This window comes from Oryctolagus cuniculus, chromosome 1 (assembly GCF_051225735.1).
Source record: "Oryctolagus cuniculus isolate XC-2025 breed Fujian yellow rabbit chromosome 1, ASM5122573v1, whole genome shotgun sequence".
NCBI classification, from domain to species: domain Eukaryota; kingdom Metazoa; phylum Chordata; class Mammalia; order Lagomorpha; family Leporidae; genus Oryctolagus; species Oryctolagus cuniculus.
In genome coordinates, this window is record NC_142867.1 from 227,867,228 (window position 1) to 227,889,369 (window position 22,142).

The following is a 22,142-nucleotide window of genomic DNA, read 5'->3' on the forward strand; positions in this document are numbered from 1 at the left end:
ACACACCCATGGGGCTCCCTTATCACGTTCTGCTGACCTGAGCTGTGTAGAGACAGCGTCTTGAATCGCATGACCCTAGAGAGAAACGGTTCCCCAGGAAAACGGGTCCTGCGGTGGCCGTGCAGTCTTTCCCGGTCATCTACTGCAGGCAGAGTGGGAGCACCATCGGAGCACCTGCCACGGGCCAGCTCTCCCGCACGTCCCCTTCCTCCCGCTCCTCAGCTCCGCTCTACGTGTGCAGTGCACAGCTTCACTGGGCTGATGAGGAAACAAACGCTCAAGCCTCGTGACTGAGTCAAGGGGTAAAGCTGACGCCAACGTCTTTCTTCCTTCCACTAAAACGTGTTTCACTGAGGAGCAAAATTCTCATTAACAAACAAATACAAACTTCTAAGGGTTCTGAAGTCTGCCTTGTGCTCCCAAGCACAGCTGAGCGCCAGCGTGCCAGGGAACGGCTGAAACTTGAAGATCTTGGGGATCGCAGCGGTTCCTGTCAGCAGTTTCCAGTCTGTCTTAGGGGAAGCAAAAAGCTGACAACTCCTGGGTGCTCTGGTTTCCCCAAAGTTGAGAAATGGGAGAAGCATCACCTACTCTCGTGAACTCTGAAGAATGTCTCCACACAGACGAAGCTGTGAGGAGGCAACAGGGCCACGCAGTCGGGCAGTCCCAAATCCACGCTGGACCGAAGCTGGTATTTTTAGCCTACAGTCGTCAGCTGCACACAGTCACAGCGCTAACATTCCCGGGGGGAGGACGGGGCATCCTTACCAGCAGTAGTCGAGCAGATGAGGCGGCAGCACGGGGATGTACACGTGCTGCCAGTACATGGGGTAGAGCATGGCGGCCGAGCCGTGGATGCAGGCAGTCAGCTGCAAAGGAAGCAGAGCAGAGACTCAGGGCTGCGACCCGAGCAGGGGCGCTGCCGCAGGGTTCCAGCAGCAAGACTCAACGCGTGCGCATCAGCGTGCTTACCGTCTTCACAGGCTGCTCGAGCTAGGAGTAATTTTGAGTTAACCACTCTAATCCAAACTTAATAGGAGCTTTCTCGTGCAAAAAAATCTATATTATTCCCCTGCTTATGAAGCTGATACATACTTCTAGTAGAAACCTTAGAAAGTGGAGGAAAGGATAAAAGGAAGTAAGTCCACACCCTGTGAAGATTATTTACCATCTTACTGTATCACACACTGAAGTACTTCTATCTCCTTTTCTTTCTTTCTTTATATTTTTATTTTTATTTTTTGCCAGGCAGAGTTAGACAGAGAGAGAGAGATAGAGAGAGAGTTATAGACAGTGAGAGAAAGATAGAGAGAAAGGTCTTCCTTTCGTTGGTTCACTCCCCTAATGCTGCTACAGCTGGCGCTGCGCTGATCCGAAGCCAGGAGCCAGGTATCTCCTCCCGGTCTCCCATGCGGCTGTAGGGACCCAAGCACTTGGGCCATCTTCCACTGCCCACCCAGGCCACAGTAGAGAGCTGGACTGGAAGAGGAGCAACTGGGACTAGTACCCAGTGCCCCAACCGGGACTAGAACCCGGGGTGCCTGAGCTGCAGGTGGAGGATTAGACAAGTGAGCCACGGCGCCAGCCTTCTCTCTCCTTTTCTAATACAACTCAGATGCAGTGTTCTTTCTATGCCTTTAAAAAATTTAACCTTACATGGTACCATTCCCCTCAACTTAAACATTTGTAAAAAGTAGTACTTTTGGGGCCAGCATTGTGATATAGGGGGAAAGCCGCTGCCTGCAATGCTGGCATTCCATATGGGTACTGGTTTGAGTCCCAGCTGCTCCACTTCTGATCCAGCTCCCTACTAATGCACCTGGGAAAGCAACGGCAGATGGCCCAAGTGCTTGGGCCCCTGAACCCACGTGGGAGACTGGAAGAAGCTCCTGGCTTCAACCTGGCCAACCTCTAGCAATTGTAGCCATTTGGGGAGCAAACCAGCAGATGGAAGATTCTCTCTCTCTCTCTCTGCTTCTAAATCTTTCAAATAAATAATATAAATCTTTAAAAAAGTACTTTTTAATGATACTCAATGGATTTCTCACACTACATTGAAGTACTCTTCTATCATGACAGTATATAACCACACCAGGTCAACGGTTTTTATACATGGTTCCTGGAGGTAGAATGCAGAGACTAAGTTCATAAATATCTTAAAGCACTTAATAAATATGATAATGTGAATTTCATAAACATTTACATAACAAAGACATGAAGGACAGAGCCTCTTGACACTCTAGTCTCGCACACCACAACACTGGTCTTCCTGCTCCTCACCAGCACAGAGCGCTAAGTTAGTAGCTTTAAAATTGAATCTTACTGTTTTATTTATTCCCTTCCATCATATATTTCATGACTATACTTCTTAGGTGTTCATATTCTTAGCCAACTTAGTAAAACTGAGGATTAAGGATATTTTAAATTGTTATTATTGATTTATAAGCAAGCACTGATGACCTGCCAAGGTTACCAACCCTTTGTCGTGTTTTTGAAAATAATCTACCCTTAATTTTCTTTGGATTTCTGGGTGAAGAGAAGGCTTAAATAATTACACAGACAAATCTTTTCCTTTGCAATGATTTCCACTGCTTTTATCCTAAGAAAGTCCTCTAAATGTTACCCCAGCATTTAACTCTTTAATCCATCTGGAATTAATTTAGATTTAGGAACTGAGGTGAGAATTTTTTTTTCAGTAGTTAATCAATCGCTCTGCGCTGTTTACTGCTTCACCCTTCCTCTTCCTGTTCCTTTGACATGCCCCTATTTTGTATTCCTTTTCCCCCCCTCTTAACAGCTAGAGCTATCACACAATCAGTATTCGGAACAATTAAAAATGTAGGAGATGAAGATAACACAGAGAGATACAATTGCTACAAAATTCAATACGGTGAAAAGGAAGGAAAAGAAAATCTAAGCTTTGGAGATTCGGCTATGAAGTGACAAAAGCCAACAACACGTTTCCTTCTGTCTCTTCCCTTTAATGTTCCTCTGGTTTCTGGGAAGCCTGTTCCCAGGAGGACTCTGCTTCTTTTGGAAGCTGTTAACTGGCCTTTGCTGACAGAAGGACATTTACGCGGCGCAAGAGTGACGTGCCAAGGCCCAGTTAAAAGAATCCCAGAGGTTAGTGTAACTTGAACAGCTCTGCACTGGAGAGTCTGCTGATGTTTTACAGTTGTGAGGGCTGTGTGTTAAAGACAGGGCGCCAGACCCCTCTTCACGGCCCCCTTCCCCCTCCAGACGCTGGTCTTCAAATCAGGTACAGCCACAAACAGGAGCTCAGCCAGCAAGTGCTCAAGAGCTGCCCAGCGACTCGGCCAGTGCCTGGAGGGTGAATGCATGCTCTCTCCAAATCCATTTTGGGAGGTTCCCATGGAAAGGAGGCTGTCACACAAATACACGACTCATCCCTTTAGGGCTTCTTAGACTTGAGAATTTCTTGATGGTGCTGAGTGGATGGAGAGTGAACCAACTTCACCTCAACTCCACCCAGAAGTCGGGTTGGAGATCACATTGGCCCTGGGCCCCAGCACTGTCCTCCTCCATTAAGTAGTGGAAAGAGTGCCCTTCCGGGGCGCAGGCCCAGTCCGTCATGCCACTTTCTTCAGGACCATGTCTGCGATGGGATGTCTCCACCAGCTCCCAGCCACCTGCAGAGCTGTTTCTCCACCCACAGTGTCTACCGTGTCGCCTCCGTGTTCATCCTTGGAATGAATCACTTGCAGACTTAGGGACTGTCAGGGATGCCTTTTCCTCCCTTCTTGCTTCCCACTCATCCTCTAAGTGGCCAGGACTTAGGCCCCTAGGAGAACCCCCCCCACCCCCAAGTCTCTGCACAAGCTCTCCCTTCCTCTCCCGAGCCTTGCGGGGCTCCCTTGGGCATATGGCCTTGTTACTAGCTGGACTGCAGTCTACATTTTGTCCCCTGACTGTGGAGTACACACAGACTCCGCCCATCTTCACCTCTGGGTTCTCAGAGATAGACCTCTGTAAGTGCCAGTGCATGTGATGCATACTGAATAGACAATGAAACAGTCTACAACTTTTTTTAGAAGTGAATTATTGCCGGCACCGCGGCTCTCTAGGCTAATCCTCCGCCTTGCGGTGCCAGCACACCGGGTTCTAGTCCCGGTCGGGGCGCCGGATTCTGTCCCGGTTGCCCCTCTTCCAGGCCAGCTCTCTGCTGTGGCCAGGGAGTGCAGTGGAGGATGGCCCAGGTGCTTGGGCCCTGCACCCCATGGGAGACCAGGAGAAGTACCTGGCTCCTGCCATCGGATCAGTGCGGTGCGCCGGCCGCGGCGGCCATTGGAGGGTGAACCAACAGCAAAAGGAAGACCTTTCTCTCTGTCTCTCTCTCTCACTGTCCACTCTGCCTGTCAAAAAAAAAAAAAAAAAAGTGAATTATTTATTTATTTGAAAGGCAGAGTTACAGAGAAGCAGAGGCAGAGAGAGAGTGAGAGAGGTCTTCCATCTGCTGGTTCACTCCCCAAATGGCCGCAATGGCCAGAGCTGCGCCATCCAAAGCTCGGAGCTTTTTCTGTGTCTCCCATGTGGGTGCAGGGGCCCAAGGACTTGGGCATCTTCTACTGCTTTCCCAGGCCATGGCAGAGAGTTGGACCTGAAGAGGAGCAGCCAGGACTTGAACTGGCATTCACATGGAAAGCCTACACTGTACACAGCGGCTTTACCTGCTACATCACGGTGCCGGCCCCCAAAACATTGTACTTCTAATATGTTTGCAAAATAAAGATAGCCATGTACCAAGTACCACAGTACTGGTACCAAGATCTTCATGAGTCTCACAGAGTGGGGTATCTGACTTAGACACACAACTATGTTAGGAAAATCAAGTTATTCATTCATTCATTAATATACCTAGTTCACATCTCATACAACACATGAAATAAATAAGTAAAAGCATCTCAAAATGAATAAGGTGCCTTGCAAAGGTAAGGTAACATCAGCACACAAACTCATTCACAATTCTCTTTGAGGAAAGCCTTCAGCAGAATGTTCCTGCTTGAGACTGAACTTGATTACCTGCCCACCCCCCACCCCCCACCCTGCCACGGCTTAATTTGGTTTGGGTCCAAAATCCTATTTCAACCAATAAAGCAACAGAGACCTTATCTTCAGTGATCTTTTTATGTCTCTAGCCTCAAAACAAAAGAAAAAACAAACATCAGTCTACGTAATTGCCATTTTTTCTAATATTACTTCATCTTCAGTTAAAAAAAAAAAAGATACAAGCTTTAAGATGTGTTTAAGGACCAAATCTGCAATTGAGGTAAAATACTTTCACCTATTTGATCAAGAAAACAAACAAAAAGAGGTAATTGTTTGGCTCTTAGCCAAAATCCTAAATGTACAAACTACGTGCTTTGTTATTTAAGAACTGTGGCTAAGTTGATTATGGCAACAGTCTTAATGTACATCTATGTTTAACCAGGAATAATGTATTATATTCCATTCTGGATTACTGGTCACTTTTTTTAAAGAATCACTCTAAAATCCACTTCTAAAAATCAGAGTTCTAAAGGCCTTTGGTCATTCCTTGCAGAAGACAGAATTTAAAAGTAATGAATGTATACAATTTGGAGTGTAGTCAACAAAAGGGTATTGTGAATATTTAATTGAAGTGCAAGTTGAGGAAAATGATCCTATCAAAATCTCACTCAGTGGGAGAAAAGAAAGATAGTATGTGTAAAATTTGCCCAAAGTCATTAGTCACAATGAATATTCATCAGAAGCCAATTATCAATCCCACTTAATGACACCCCAAAAGATTTTGCCCTGAAGCGGCTTGAATAGTCTAAGACTCCAGACAAAAATAGACAAATTATCCAGCCACCAGCTAGTCTAGCCAGGACACGAACTATAAAAGTAAACCGCTGGTGGGTTTTTGGCCACAGATTAGCAAATTCTGTCCTCAATTAAAGGTGCACAAGGTCAGTTATACCTTGGAGCTTTCTCTCTGTCTCTATGAGTTTTCTTTGAGGCAAAGGGAGAGAAGGAGAGAAGGCAGCAGGGGCAGAACATAAGTGGAGAGGGAGCAATGATGGGGCCGGAAAATCACAAGGACACTTCCCTGCCTGTTTAAGGAATTTCTTGGAGATGATGTCCAGACTGCCACAATCTTAGATTCTAATGCTTTGATTCCTAAAGGCAGTTCTGAAATTGAACATGGAATAAAAATAAGAATCCCCCCCGCAAAAACCCTGCAACTCCCAACAGTCTAGGTGCCAGGCACCATGCTGGAGGTTGAGGCCCTTGCAAAGTATTGTTGTAAAGGAATGTGTGCATGGAGACACACTCGCACTCATCACATTTTACAGAGATGCAAATGGTCTCAGAGGTGAAATAACTCGCCCAAGGCCACATCGTTAGAAAGTGACAGAACTGGGACTCACACCCAGGTCTGTCAGACTATAATGGCCACTGTGTCTCCAACAACGCATAAATTAACTCAAAACACTGCCTGTGTGCCTTCCCTGTGTCATCCACTGTGCTGAGGATTCCAACACAGATGAGGTAGTGAGCGCTCTCAGCACCGATCAGTGATGTAGCCGTGCATTCGCCTTGCTGTTAGATGACCAAATATCCAGGACACAATAACAGAAAGTAATTTTAAACAAAAAATACTTTTAATATTTATTTGAAAGGCAGCGAGACAGAGTTCCCATCTGTTGATTCACTCCCCCAAATGCCTGCAACAGCCAGGGCTGGACCAGGCGAAAGCCAGGAATTCAACTTCCACGTGAGGGGCAGGGACCCGGTACTTGAGCCATCACCTGCTGCCTCCCAGGGTGCGAATGAGCAGGAAGCGAGAAGAGAGAGCAGAGTTGGCACTCAAACCCGGGCACTCAGATATGGAATGCAGGCTTTCCAAGTGGCAGCCTAACACCCACTCTAGCAAATAATCATTTTAAAAACAAGCACAGATCCGATCATTTCCTGGAGGTTAGTTATATGCAACTAAGTAGCTGTACTGTCCTCAATTCTGACAATGAAGTCACACTGTCAGTCAAACAGAAAGGTTTACGTCCTGTTAGGCATACATATTTGAATGTTGGGCTTGAAAGTATTACAGTCTCACTATCTGTTATGGTCCCTTTCTCATACTTACATGGAGTCTTAAGCTAACTGTGATCTGAGCAAACCCCTTCCTCTGGTGGTCTCAGTTTCCTGTATCTGTAAAACGAGAGGCTGGACCGCATGACAGCTGTGCCCCTCGCAGCTCCGATGACCTGCCTTCCTTCCACACTCGGCCGGCCGTGCACCTCTGAAGATCTCAGGAGACCAGGCACACAAGGCTACAGGGGAGAATTCCTCCAGGACGTGGCAAGCACACTCGCTCTGCTTGCCTCCAGGGGTGCCTGCCTGAGGACAGGTGCTGAGCAAACGACCGGGGGCTGCAGACGGCCTGCAGCTTAACATTACGTCTAGGAACCCAGAGTTAACCAAGGGGACACCTCCTTCACAGGGTTCAAGGTGTCTTGATTACCCCTCTGAACCTAAACATAAACTGATCAAGAGGACCAGATTACCAACTCTAAAGGCAGTCATTTTTAAGTTTATTCACTTCAAGCAAGAATCATTCTATGTAGAAAGGTTGTAGAAGTGCTATGTGACGGGGCCAGTGCTGTAGCGTAGCAGGTAAAGCTGCCGCCTGCAGTGCCGGCATCCCTTATGGGCCCGCTTCGAGTCTTAGCTGCTCCACTTCCGATCCAGCTCTCTGCTATGGCCTGGGAAAGCAGTAGAAGGTGCAGGTCCTTGGGCCCCTGCACCCACGTGGGAGACCTGGAAGAAGCTCCTGGCTTCAGATCGGCACAGCTCTGGCCGTTGTGGCCAGTTGGGGAGTGAACCAATGGATGGAAGACCTCTCTCTCTCCCTCTTTCTGCCTCTCCTTCTTTCTCTGTATAACTCTGACTTTCGAATAAATAAATAAGTCTTAAAAAAAAAAAGTGTTATGTGTCTTGGGGAAGAGGTGAGCCTTCACAGTTTGAGAACTGGATTCTTTGATTTAGTTACAAACCATCTTTGCAATCATCAGGAAATCACTGGTATCACGGTTCAAACAGTGCTGTGGTTTTTGCTTGTTTGTGATTATGATTCAGTCTCTAACAGAAAGTCCACTACAAAATCAGCTAAAAGCTTTGAGCAAACTCTGCAGGGACTCGGACAGTTAACTTATCCAACCCTTCCGCAGGTACGAGGAAGCCTTTCATCATAAACGGTTCAGCCATGTTCAAACTGTGTTTACCCTCCTTAGTCGGGGGAAAGCTGGCTTTTAAGAAACTATCAAAGATGCCGGAGCAGAGAGGCAACTTGGAGAGCCTCAGAAGTCAAAGAGCCTCAGCTAGTCTAGACAGATGCCAGACCCGTGAGCGGAAAGAGGAAGGGGCAAAGAATGTCTTGGCACTTCTTAGAAGCCAAAATGCAGTGCCTCTTCTCGCCGGGGTAAGGGGAGTGACAGTTCTTCAAGTAGGCTTTCCCTCACTTTGGTGGAACACATCTCATCTCTTCCTTCTCCATTATCCTTCAGGGAAAAGGAAGAGAAAACATGAACAGAAACCAAAAGCCCCAACATGGAGTCAAGGAAAACAACTTTCCCCAAGTGCAGTGCCACCTGGGCAGGAGGAGGAAGCCTTCTCAGGCCATCAGCGCCTACTTAATCACTTCTCTCTCTCTCTTTTTTTTTTAAGCTACCTACTAACTAGAGTAATTAGAGTAAGTTAATAACCAGGGCAACAAGCTTTCCTGCCAAGCTTTGACACTTCAAAACATCAAAGCAACTGAAACTGCCAGAGAACAGCTTGAGCTACCAAAGCCGAGGTCGAAGCCATGGTATGGTAAACTACACGTGAAGAAGCCCACAGCACCGTGAGTGAGGAAAAGAGCTTTCTTTTCATCTTGAAGATGAAAAAGACAAAGGCAAGGTTAAATGAGGATTGATAACAATCCATTTCAACACAGCCAGCAAAGATACTGCCTTCCCTCCATTCTCTACAAACTGATGGCAGAGCTGGGAATGGCCTCAGGCTTCCTCCCAACAGGCACACATTGCCAACAGGTCAAAGCTGGCACTCAGGAAAAAAAATCTGTTTGCTACCCCAAGTGTAGCTTAAGTAGTAGATATTTATATTTCTTTGAAAATATGAAGATATTTACAAAAGCCTGTGGAAAATGTAAATAGAAGCTAAGTTTATTTTGGTGCCAAAAAATTTGAAATTCTGGGGCCGGCGCCATGGCTCACTTGGCTAATCCTCCGCCTGCGGCGCCAGAATCCCATGTGGGCGCCGGGTTCTAGTCCCGGTTGCTCCTCTTCCATCCAGCTCTCTGTTGTCAAATAAATAAATAAATAAATCTTTAAAAACATTTGAAATTCATGCATTGTTTTTTCATAATACCCATCTTCCATGAATTTTTTGGAGACCCTCTGTATTTCTAGGGTCATAAGTTATGTTTAGCTAATGGATTTAAACTGTTGCTTTAATAAAGAGCTATATTTCTTTTTTTTAAAAAAGATTTATTTATTTATTTGAAAGTCAGAGTTACACAGAGAGAGAAGAGGCAGAGAGAGAGAGAGAGAGAGAGAGAGAGAGGTCTTCCATCCGCTGGTTCACTCCCCAACTGACCACAATGGCCGGAGCTGTGCCGATCCAAAGCCAGGAGTCAGGAGCTTCTTTCCCAGTCTCCCATGTGGGTGCTGGGGCCCAAGGACTTGGGCCATCTTCTACTGCTTTCCCAGGCCACAGCAGAGAGCTGAATCGGAAGAGGAGCAGCCAGGACTAGAACCAGTGCCCATATGGGATGCCGGCACTTCAGCCCACGGTGTTAACCCATTACACCACAGCGCCAGCCCCCAAGAGCTATATTTCTTTTTTAAAAGAAAGAAGGCATAACTGAACACAAAATCATCAGTTCCTATCTGTCAGGTATATAAATATGGAAAAGAAGCTAAAAAGCCTTGGGTGGTAAGCTAATAAATTTGCATGTATACAAAAAGAAAAGATTCTCCTCTTTACAATGAGTATGTACATTCGTACATAATACATAGGTATGTATGTATTTGAAAGGCAGAGCAAAAGAGGGATTTTCCAAATGGTTGCAACAGCCAGGTCTTGGCCAGGCTGGAAACAGGAGACAGGAATTCTTTTTTTTTCTTTTCTTTTTTTTTTTTTTAAATTTATTTGACAGGTAAAGTTATAGACAGTGAGAGAGAGACAGAGAGAAAGGTCTTCATTCCGTTGGTTCACTCCCCAAATGGCCGCTATGGCTGGCGCTGCGCCGATCTGAAGCCAGGAGCCAGATGCTTCCTCCTGGTCTCCCATGCAGGTGCAGGAGCCCAAGCACTTGGGCCATCCACCACTGCCCTCCCAGGCCTGAGAGAGAGCTGGACTGGAAGAGGAGCAACCAGGACTAGAACCCGGTGCCCACATAGGATGCCGGCACCACAGGTAGAAGATTAACCAAGTGAGCCACGGTGCCGGCCCCAGGAGCCAGGAATTCTATCTGGATCTCCTACATGGGTAGCAGGGGGCCAAGTCATTGGACCATTTTCTGCTGCCTTCTCAGGTGCATTAAAAAGAAGCTAGGTCAGAAGCGGAGCAGCAGGCACTCCCAATATGGGATGGAGGTATGGCAAGAGGTGGCATAAGCTCTGCGCCACAACACTAGACATTCTCCAATACAGTTTGTCAGGCAAATCCAAACTTGGAAAGTGACAGTGAACTTTGAAGGATTAAAGTTATAAAATAGCTACGACCACGATCAGTTAATTAGTATTTACTAGCTACCGAACACTGGGAACAGTGCTTCACATTTGTTTATCTCATTTAATCTTCATCAGAGCCTGACAAGGTAGGCAGCATTACTGTCCCCATTTTACAGATGAGAAAACTAAGGTTCCCAGGTGACAAAGAACTTGTGTGAGGAATTGGAGCTAGTGGCACAGGTTGGATGTGAACCCAGGGAAGTCACACTCCCATATCTGTGCTTTAGCGCACAAGAAACTGCCTCCCTGCTCTGATCTGTATTAATCCAACAATTACTGAGTATCCACTCTGTGTACATGCCATGCCCTCCAGCAATTTGAAACTGAGAGAGAAAGATCAAAATGCAAACAATCAACTTCAACACAAAAGCATTATGAAAGAGGTGCTGTAATAGAGGTTCACGTGTGTCAGCATACAAAGAAGGAACCATTAATTCTGCCTGGGGCAAAAGTCAGGCCTGCTTCACAGAGACAGGGGCAGCGATGGAGCAGACACTGCCTGCAAGGATGAAGGAGGAGACTCTGCCAGCCCTCCTCCCTGATGCGGGACCCGCAGGTGGTCAGCAGGTCAAGGGACCACAGCAGCTTCTTAGGCTACTTTGAGCTCTACGTCTGAGGACTGTGAAGGCTGAACAAGAAATGACCACTTAGTGCCTAGTGAGAAGTGCGTGGGTGTGCGGGACCTCACAGGGCTTCCTATGACTATTCTGTCGCTCGGATTCGTTCTCCATCCGCTACCGCCAGCTACACTAATTAAATCTTCAGAATTCTCGCCAGGTCTCTAGCACCCTCCTTGTTCCTGCAAGTCAGAGTGGGGTTTACCAGCCTGCAAGGATAAGGTGCAGCACTAAGTAAGGCTTCCTGAGTGAGTGGTACGTGCCGGCACTGGGCTAGGTTCTTCCCTCCCAGGATCTCTGGGACCTTTCAGCAGCCCTGTGGTAGGGTGGTTGTTATACCACACCTGTTGTTTTAGAGAGGAGGTGAGAGAGACTTGGAGAGGTCAAGTAACTTGCCAAGGCCATATGGCTAGAAAGTTTCAAAGGGCGGGCAGAAATGGAACAAAACCATCCTGATTCAATGTGTGATGCTCTCACCACCAGCCTTGCTATCCCTTTTTCTTGGAGATAATATCACTACCAGGGCTGTCTAATGCATCTTGTGTAGCCATCAAGGTAGCAGAAAAGGAAAAAAATGTGAATTTTCATTCTATCAGGACCAGCCCTTGACTGCAAACGCTAATATGTTGGTTTACCAAAGTGGCCGTACTTTCAGCCTGTAGAAACAACCACAGAATCCTCGCTCCAGTGACTTAGCACATAGTAGGTGCCCAGGTTTTTTTTTTTTTTTTTTTTTTTATGAACTCAAAAGGCTTCCATAGCCTTGGCAAACTCACGACAAGAGCCTAGGATGATTGCTGACGCCATAAACAAGAGTGTCAATTGTTAAGTCAACAATAGGAGTCACTGTGCACTTACTCCCCAACTAGGATCCCTGTCCTTGATGTGTTGTTCAATGTGAATTAATGCCATAAGTAGTACAAACAATACTTTACACTTTGTGTTTCTGTGTGGGTGCAAACTGTTGAAATCTTTACTTAATATATACTAAATTGATCTTCTGTATATAAAGATAATTGAAAATGAATCTTGATGTGAATGGAATGGGAGAGGGAGCGGGAGATGGGAGGGAAGTTATGGGGGGGGGGGGGAGCCACCGTAATCCAAAAGCTGTACTTTGGACATTTATATTTATTAAATAAAAGTTAAAAAAAAAAGCCACATACACATCTATCACAGCAAGTATCAATTTGAGTTTTCTGATAAAGATGTCAAGGACTTGAATATTACTCATTATTGGCTTGTGGTAGAGATTTGAGACTTAAGAGCCATGTAAGAAGCAGGCTATGAGTCCTACAATCCAAGGATCATACAGTATTTTTTTTTGTAAACTGACTATGATATTAAAATAGCAGCATTTTTTGCCATGTTCTTTGAGAAACAGCTCAGGGCCGGCGCTGTGGCACAGTAGGCTAAGTCTGCCCCTGTGGCACCGGCGTCCCTCCCACATGGGTACTAGTTTGTGTCCCGGCTGCTCCTCTTCTGATCCAGTTCTCTGTTCTGGCCTGGGAAAGAAGCAGGATGGCCCATGCCTTGGGTCCCTGCACCCAGGTGGGAGACCTGGAAGAAACGTTAGCTTTAGCTTCAGATCGGCCCGGCTCTGGCTATTGTGGCCAGTTGAGGAGTGAACCAGTGGATGGAAGATCTTTTTGTCTGTAACGCTACCTCTCTAATAAAGAGAATCTTAAAAAAAAATGGGTAAAAAGAAGCATCGTTTCTCTAGACTTATTTAAACATGGGTACTGGAGAGTACACTGGTGAGCTGTACTGGCATTCTGCAACGTCTCTGAGAGCTTGAGCAGATTATACTTTTCAGTGTAGTTTTCTAGACTAGCTAAGGGCAAAATCAAAGTCCTCCCAAAGAGAAACAGGAAAACAGAGAGTTTTCTAGGTTTATCCTTTCTACTATGAACTCTAAAAATGAAAATGCAAAATAACCACTACCGAGGCATAAGCACTACTTTTGCTTTAGAGCACTGACTACTCACTGGTTTCAAAGCTGGCCCTGCCTCAATCACTTGGAGAACCTTAAAACAGATACGCTGCGCTTCCACTGCTGCCCGAGACCCTGTACTGTTATGTTTTTATTTTTTATTTTTTTGACAGGCAGAGTTAGACAGTGAGAGAGAGACAGAGAGAAAAGTCTTCCTTTTTCGGTTGGTTCATCCCCCAAATGGCCGCTACAGCCAGAGCGCTGCGCCAATCTGAAGCCAGGAGTCAGGTGCTTCCTCCTGGTCTCCCATGCGGATGCAGGGCCCAAGGACCTGGGCCATCCTCCACTGTACTCCCAGGTCGATAGAGTTAGATGGTGAGAGAGAGAGAGAAAGGTCTTCCTTCCGTTGGTTCACTCCCCAAATGGCTGCTATGGCCGGCGCTGTGCCGATCCGAAGCCAGGAGCCAGGTGCTTCCTCCTGGTCTCCCATGCAGGTGCAGGGCGCACGCACTTGGGCCATTCTCCACTGCCTTCCCGGGCCACAGCAGAGAGCTAGATTGGAAGAGGAGCAACTGGGACAGAATCCAGCACCCTGACCGGGACTAGAACCCGGGGTGCCAGTGCCACAGGGGGAGGATTAGCCTAGTGAGCCGCGGTGCCAGCCTGAGATCCTGTACTTTTAACAAGCTCTCTGGGTGACTCTAAGACATTGAGTCCATGGACACCAGGATTTCGGAATCAGTAATAATCTAAAAATGGCACCCAGTGCAAAACAGTGCTCCATGTTTGTTGGTGCAACAGAAGAGGCAGAAGAGGGAGGTAAAAACCAGCAGGCAGACAGACCCTGTCTGGTAGAAGTCACATCAAACTAAACTGCCAATACTCTGTGTTATACTATATATAGAGTCTCCGTAAATCTCTAGGTTCTTCTTTCCAGTTATACTTCAACACCAGTAAGAGAAAAACAACTCACACATAATTAAATGAAGACCATAGTTCAAAAAGCAGTTAATTGTATTTACACTTACAAACCAGAAGAGAAACCACATAAATAAAACATACCGATCTTTTCTCCTATTCCCTGTCCCTGGAAGTGCCTTTCGTTTATTTTTCACAGTTTTTAATATTCTCTGAGCCACAATAAAATTTTATGTAATGGAGATTAGAGAGGCTATGTTATTTGAAAGTTTGGCTGTGGAGTCTGTATTTCATGCCACTTCATTACATTTTGCTAAGGATTTCCCTCTTCACCAAAGGGATTAGTTTTCTTCTCACTTCTCTGAACAGTCTTCTTAGGCTGTTAGTGTGAACTAGGTTAATCTCTCGCTCTCTTTACATATAAAAGATGAACAAACAAAATGTTCGACTTATTTTATTTTTTAAACAGAACACTAAATTTACTCTTAGAATTCTCTGTTTGGGAAGTTTCCAGTTACAAGGTCTTGGCTCCCCTTGAGCACAGTTTGAAACAAAATAATGCAGTTTGTTCCTAAGGCTGGAACATGCAGAGCGGAGTGTGCAGGCAAAGAGGTCTTGGCTCTGGTCCAGTACTTCCAACCTTAAACTGCCACTCTCTGGTCTCTGCTAAAAGAGCTGCAGATAAGCAAACAGGATGGGGTTTTTCTATTCCAGCAGCACCAGGAAACCCAGCGTGTTCAGGACAAGGTGAAGGTGACCAGGAAAGGAGGAAAAGTGAAGCCAAGTCTGAAAAACAGCTTCCTTCACAGCGTGGCCCTTCCTCAAACCAGGTGGTGTGCAGGCAACAGACGTGGTCAGTGGGAGCGAGTGGGTCGGGATCAGGGCTAAGCTGGGACGGCATCTAGGCCTTTCCTCAAATACTGAAGCATCTCCTATGGGCCAGCCAGGAGGTGTCCAGAGGAGACCCCTCACTCTTCAGATCCTGCTCAAGCCCATGTTCCCTGGGACAAATTTTTATTCACCTAATTAGAAATAAACTGACAGGGAGACAATATGAGGCTATTTTTGTTATTGTTATTGTTCCTTTCCAAAATGAGACTAGAAAGCCACAGCAAGTTAGAGAAGATGTGCCCCAGGGTCCCAGCAAAACTATGCTCACAGCTGCACAGGCGCAGCTGGGAGACAGCTGAGTCTTTCAAGGCACTGATAGAGTGGACCACATCTGAACACTGCTTATGGAGGGAGAGCTCGGACTAACAGATTGAGTGTGCCAGTCAGACAGCCACGTGTGAGCCTGCTGAGTCCCTGCACTGGTTCCCGAGTGGTGCCCAGCACACAGGAGGAGCTTGCTCCACCTGAACTGAGAGGCCTACACGTGCATTCAAAGGCAAAGGCCAGGCTGAAGTTCTTTATCATTCAGGTCCATGGTCAACAGAATCATGCCAAGAATATTTCTCCAAGTATGAGAGCTGCAGGGAACTCAAGACAAACGGAAGGTTACGAGGAGGCTGCTCATGGTAGGAAGAAGAGAAGTGGGTTTTAATTCCAGACCTCCACTGCTCGTCACAGCCAAGGCACTCTAGCTTCCTTGGTGCCAACATTCTCTTCTGCAAAAGGAGAAGAAAGCCAACGAACTCCCAGGACTGCTGCAAGAATTAATACAAAAATGCAATAATCTCATATACATACACAGTTAGCACAGTGCCTGGCACAGAGTTGGCATCTCGAAAGGTTAAATGAATCTTAGAAGAGTGGGGGAGTACAGGAGCTTCTGTAGGGAGCACCAAATGTGAATCTAAACAAGGGTGTTCTGCACCGCAAATCTGTGGACACCCTCAACAGGCCTCCCTGACAGTCTTAGTGCTATTTATAAGCTACACAAGAAAACTCTTCTAATTACTATACAACCAGGTCTTACTTTTCACTCAAACCAATGTTAGCTCCACCAGTCACCTTCTCCATCAGGTTCGGTTCAGTGTATTTCGGGGGGCTCTTTACAAGAATGCTGCCATTTCTTCAGCAGGAAGGATATTCTATTCCTAACAACACGCCTCTGGCCCTGGGGACCATTGGCTCACAGAGTTCTGAACAGCAGTAAGAACTGGCATCCAGGCCGGCGCCGCGGCTCACTAGGCTAATCTCCGCCTAGCAGCGCCGGCACACCGGGTTCTAGTCCCGGTCGGGGCGCCGGATTCTGTCCCGGTTGCCCCTCTTCCAGGCCAGCTCTCTGCTGTGGCCAGGGAGTGCAGTGGAGGATGGCCCAGGTGCTTGGGCCCTGTACCCCATGGGAGACCAGGAAAAGCACCTGGCTCCTGGCTCCTGCCATCGGATCAGCGCGGTGCGCCGGCCGCAGCGCGCCGGCCGCGGCAGCCATTGGAGGGTGAACCAACGGCAAAGGAAGACCTTTCTCTCTGTCTCTCTCTCTCACTGTCCACTCTGCCTGTCAAAAAATAAAAAATAAAAAAATAAAATAAAATAAAGAACTGGCATCCAGTAAACATTCCCTGGTCCCCAAGGCAAGCACTTCGAAAGGGCTAAGAGCCATTTGTATGAGAGTACTTCAAAAAGTTCATGGAAAGTGCAATCTTTACATTTACTTTGGTGCAAAAAACTTCTGAAATCCATGCATATGAGGGGTCCTCCAACAGTTCATTGAAATGCTTCCCTATGGGGCTGGCATTGTGGCGGAGTGGGTGAAGTTGCCACTTGCAACACCAGCAGCCAAATCAGAGTGGCAGTTTAAGTCCTGGCAGCTCTGCTTCTGATTCAGTTCCCTGTTACTACGCCTGGGTGTCAGGGGTCCAACCTCTTGGCACCCACGTGGGAGAGCTGAATAGAGCTCCAGGCCCCTGGCTTCAGCTTGGCCCAGCCCTGGCCTTTGCAGCCAAGTGGGAGATGAACCACCTGATGAGAATTCAAGCAGTCAACCTCGAAGTGCCATTCAAATAAATAAGTAATCTTTTCAAAATGTATATTATAAACACTATGCATGGATTTCAAAAACAATTTAGTACCAAAATAAATTGATCTTTCAATACCCTTTTCCCATGGACTTTCTGAAATACCCTTGTATGCATAATCCTTGTTTCCCCCTTTGCAGAAGCCTCCTCCTCCCCCCGACACTGCGTCACAGCCGTCTCCCACACTGACGAGGGTGCTGATCAGATCATTCCACTCTCCCAATGGGCGCTACATGACATGGGAATAACCGCTGATCTTCTAGGAGAGCTGATGGAATTGTGTGAGATTATCTCTGTCAAAGTCTGCTCTTCAACCCGCCCACCATCCATAAGGGCTCCAGAAAGCAGCAGGAATTACACTCAGATATGAACATATAGAAGAAAAATGGAGCTTTGGTACTACCAGAAGTGCTTACATTAGGGAACAAGGTTTAGTTAAGCTTTCTCTATTTATCATTTATTTAAAAAACCCAATCAATATACATTAACTGAGCAAAGGGAACAAAAACGTGCCTTTTTCTCATATGGAATACCACAATAGTATTGACCGAGAAGCCCTGAAATGCGTATTACCTGACCGCCTGGCTTTACGGTACACACTCGTTTGTATACAAGGCAGCACGCTGGAGAGTTTGACAGCTTTTATCTTTCAAACTCTTGAAGGCTCAGAGGCGCATTGAGCCTACATCTCACCAAACAAAATGCAGACAAGTGTGGTTTGTCAGGAAATCACAGGCCACACCAGGAGGATCTGCCAACAAGGGGGCTGGCCCCAGACCTCAGGCTGAAAGGGCCTTTGCCTCCCCCACCTAGAAGATCATAAAAAGCCACCATTGAGGAAATCAAAGGTAACAACTGAAAAACTTTCAAATTCTAACTTTGTAGAGGACCAAAGGCTTGACTCAATCTGATGTCTGCTCAGCTACTCCCTGCCCAAGGATGCTCCATGAAGCTAATCAGGATGCTGCGACTGTGCATGGGCTGAGAGCGTCAGCCCCCAAAGAGGGGTGTCTGACCAACAAGTGAAAAATCAGTTAAGACTCAAGACTCGACTACTGGGGCCAGCCCAGTATTGGTCAGCAGTGCCAGCATCCCATATGGGCGCTGGTTTGAGTCCCAGCTACTCCACTTTCAATCCAGCTCTCTGTTATGGCCTGGCAAAGCAGCCGAAGATGGCCCAACTCCTTTGGCCCCTGCACCCACGTGTGAGACCTGAAAGAAGCTCCTGGCTCCTGGCTTCAGATCAGCTCAGCTCTGGCTGTTGTGGCCATTTAGGTAGTGAAGCAGCGGATGGAAGACTTCTCTTTTTCTGGCTCTACGTTTCTCTGTAAATCTATCTTCCAAATAAATAAAATAAATATTAAAAAAACCACAACTATATGTGAAGGCTTTTTTTTTTCTTAAGTTGAAATAATACAAGCGTACTTCAAAAGTTCATGGAAAAATGGAACTAGAAAATGAGTTTATCCTGGTGCAAAAAATTTTGAAGTCCATGCATAGTTGTTTCACAATTTGCATTTTCTGTGAGCTTTTTTAAAAAAATGATGCACTTTTATTTATTTGAGAGGCAGAAAGAGAGAGAGAGAGAGAATCTTCCACCCATGGGCTCACCCTTCAAATTCCTTCAGTAGCCAGGGCCAGGCCAGGCCAAAGCCAGGAGCCAGGAACTCCCTCCAGGTCATCCAGTTGGGAGCAGGGACTCAAGTACTTGAACCATTCCTTGCTGCCTCCCAGGGCGCAGGTGAACAGGAAACGGGACTGGAGGAGGAGATGGGACTCAACCCCAGGCACAGTGGCACAGGAAAGGGGTGTCCAAGCAGCAGCTCGACCCACCACACCGCCCCTCAACTTTCTGAAGACTGCTCATCTCTCTCCTGTGAGGTGCTCACTCGTGCCTCTGGCCAGCTTTTCTATTGATCAGTGTCTTTTCTGCCTTTTAACTTTATTATCCTTTATGTATTTTCAATACTAATCCTCTGTCAATTTTTCTTATAGCAAATCTCTTCTCAGCTTGTGATCTGCCTTTTCAGTCACTGAATGGCATCTTTCAATGAACAAATGTTCGCAAATTTCATTTGTTCCTTTAGGCAACATATATTTTGGATCATCTTTAAAGAAATCCCTCTCTGCTCTAAGGTCATAGAGGATTAGTCTCCTATTTTTGCCCCTTTCAAAAGTTTTCAAATTTTGTCTTTTCCATTTAAACCCTTGACCCACTTAGACAGAAATCGTGTCCCCTTGCTTCCTTGCGTGGATAGTCACTGACTGGAAAGAACATCACCTCCCCAGGGATGCCACAGGGCCACCTCTGTAGTGAGCAGGCAGCCGTGTTTCTGGGCTCTCTGCTTCCTCGGTGTCATCCACCTCTGTGCCACTTCCGGTGCCTTAACTTCGGTAGCTTTACAGGAAGTTGTGTGTCCGGTAAAGGAATCTTCAACAATCCAGTAGGTCTGGGCTTTTTGGATTTGCACATTAAGTTTAGAATCGGCTTGTCAGATACCATGTACGGTCCCTTTAGGATATGGAATGGAATTTTATTCAGTCTACAGATCATTTGGGAATGAAATCACATCTTCAAGACAGTAAACCTTCCTATTCATGATTGGTCATGCTTTCTCCTCCATCTACTGGTAGTCATGATGGGTTTTCCCTCACAATATGGTAATGTGGAAGTTATATTAATAGATTTCCTAGTAAATACACTTTTGGCATCAGCCCAACTTAAGTCATTATAGGTTTTATTGCTCACTATTTTGTTTAAGACTTTTACATACATGGTGACAAGTGACACTGGATAACACTGTTTTTTTCCTGTCCTGTCTTCTTAGGCGATGGAATGTCAAGGTCATGCAACTGTCACAATAAAAGCTGGGGTGGATCTCTCTTTCTTCTAGACTCTTTCAGAATTTGTCTAAGGCTAAGTTATCTGTTCCTCAAGATATATGATAAAAAATATACCTATAAAACCATCTGGGCTGACTGTTTTATTTGGAAAAATAAAGTATTGATTCAGTTTCTATAAATTAAATAACCAATTTTTTCCAATTCTTCCTGAGACAATTTTGGTAAATTTGATCTTTCTGTCCTTTTGACCTTAGTTTTCAAACACTAGCACAAAACTGATAACAGTACATTCCTACCATGCAAAAAATCTCTGCTGCATCTGCTCCTTGCAGTTGTGACTTACTCCACCGTCCCATGTCAGTGCTGGGAAGGTGCAGGAATAACTAACTGCATGTGTTTAATCGACCACATGTAAGCAAACACCATCACCAGAAGACACATTCTTCCTTATCTACAAGATCAAGGATGTAATATAATAACAGAACCCACCAAGGCTGCTGTTGTAAGGATTAAATGAGCTAATACTTGTGAAGTACTTGAGACAGAGCCTGGTACACAATAAGGGCTCTAAAAGTCATGACTAATCACAGGGGACCAGCATTTTGGAGCAGCAGGTTAAGCCACTGCTTACAATGCTGGCCTTTTTGATCTGGCTCCCTGCTAATGCACCTGGGAAACCAGCAGAGGATGGCTCAAGTGCTTGGGCCCCTGCCACCCATGTGGGAGACATGGATGGAATGCCAGGCCCCTGGCTTCCATTTGGCCCAGCCTTGGCTATTGTAGCCATCTGAGAAGTGAACCAGAGGACAGAAGATCTCTTTCTGTCTGTCTGTCTCTCTCACTCTCTCTCTGCTATTCTGCCTTCTAAATAAATAGTCTTTTTTTTTTCCCCAAAGATTTATTTATTTATTTGAAAGGCGGACTTTCAGAGAAAGGAAAGACAGTGAGAGGGGTCTTCCATCCACTGGTGCACTCCCCAAATTGGGGCTGGGCCAGGAAATTCATCCAGGTCTCCCATGTGGGTGCAGAGGTCCAAGGACTTGGGCCATTCTCTGCTGCTTTCCCAAGCACATCATCAGGGAGCTGGATCAGAATTAGAGCAACCAGGACTTGAACCGGCACTCATATGGGATGCTGGCATCTTGGGCCTTGGCTTAACTGCTGTGCCACAATGTTGGCCCCTAAATAGTCAGTCTTTAAAAACATAAATCATAAGATTTTCAGTTCCACTGAAGTGATAGCCTGGTTTTGCTCAACTGAAGTTTAGTAATCTAAAGCAACAGTAACTGTTTATGGACCAGACACGTTCAAATGTACTCTCATTCTCTTTGGCCCCAGAAAGAGGCAATGAAACACTTGGTTGGCAGTACACCCATTCTGAAACTCGGTCTGCACGTTAACGCCCTGAGATTGTGAACTTAGTGCAAAACAAAGCAAGAGGTCCACTCTAGGGCTGTTCTTACCTAGAGGGCGAGGGCTACACTTTTCTCACTTATATGTGTCATGAGTCCGGCATACAGTAGGCAATCCAAAAAAGTTGTGAGCTCTGGACAAGCAATCCATAACCAAAGAAATGTGAAAGTTATGATGAGAGCTCTGTCTTACAAAGTTTTCATGACTAGATGCCTTTTCTTGATAGGTAAACACATAACTGATTTTATCCACAGCCCCTCTCCTGCGGAAATTCCCATTGTAAAAAGGATTTTCCTATCCTTACAACAGAAGGACACCTGTAAGCTATTCTGTGCCCAGTCCGTTTCTGTATGTCTTAGCTAACAGCAGCAGCAGCAGCAGCCAGTCCTACAAAGAGGCATTCAATTTCTTAGAAGGAAATGTATTGACAGATTTAATTTGAATTGCAACAAAAAAAGTAAGATGGGTTGATGAATGGATGATGGATAAATATGTGACAAAGCTTTTCTGGCAGAATCCAGCTAGAATTACACTGGTGTTAACTGTAAAAGGATTTAAATTGATTTTCATAAACTATTGGGAACATATAAATTTCTATAACAAGTGAGAAACTAATATGAAAAGAGCATGAAAAATATTTATATTCTACATGTAACAAAAGTTATTGCAATATGTAAAG

General features: G+C 45.9%; 1 protein-coding gene across 11 annotated transcripts in view; it reads right to left on the minus strand.

Moving 5' to 3' along the window:
• DENND1A (DENN domain containing 1A) overlaps positions 1-22,142 on the minus strand; it is a 555,776-nt gene that overhangs the window by 222,485 nt on the left and 311,149 nt on the right. For all 11 annotated transcript variants that reach the window (XM_089302416.1, XM_070056536.2, XM_070056525.2 and 8 more), the window contains one exon: positions 769-869. In XM_089302416.1, coding sequence (XP_089158542.1) covers positions 769-869 — 101 coding nt within the window. The remainder of the gene's footprint in view (positions 1-768; positions 870-22,142) is intronic.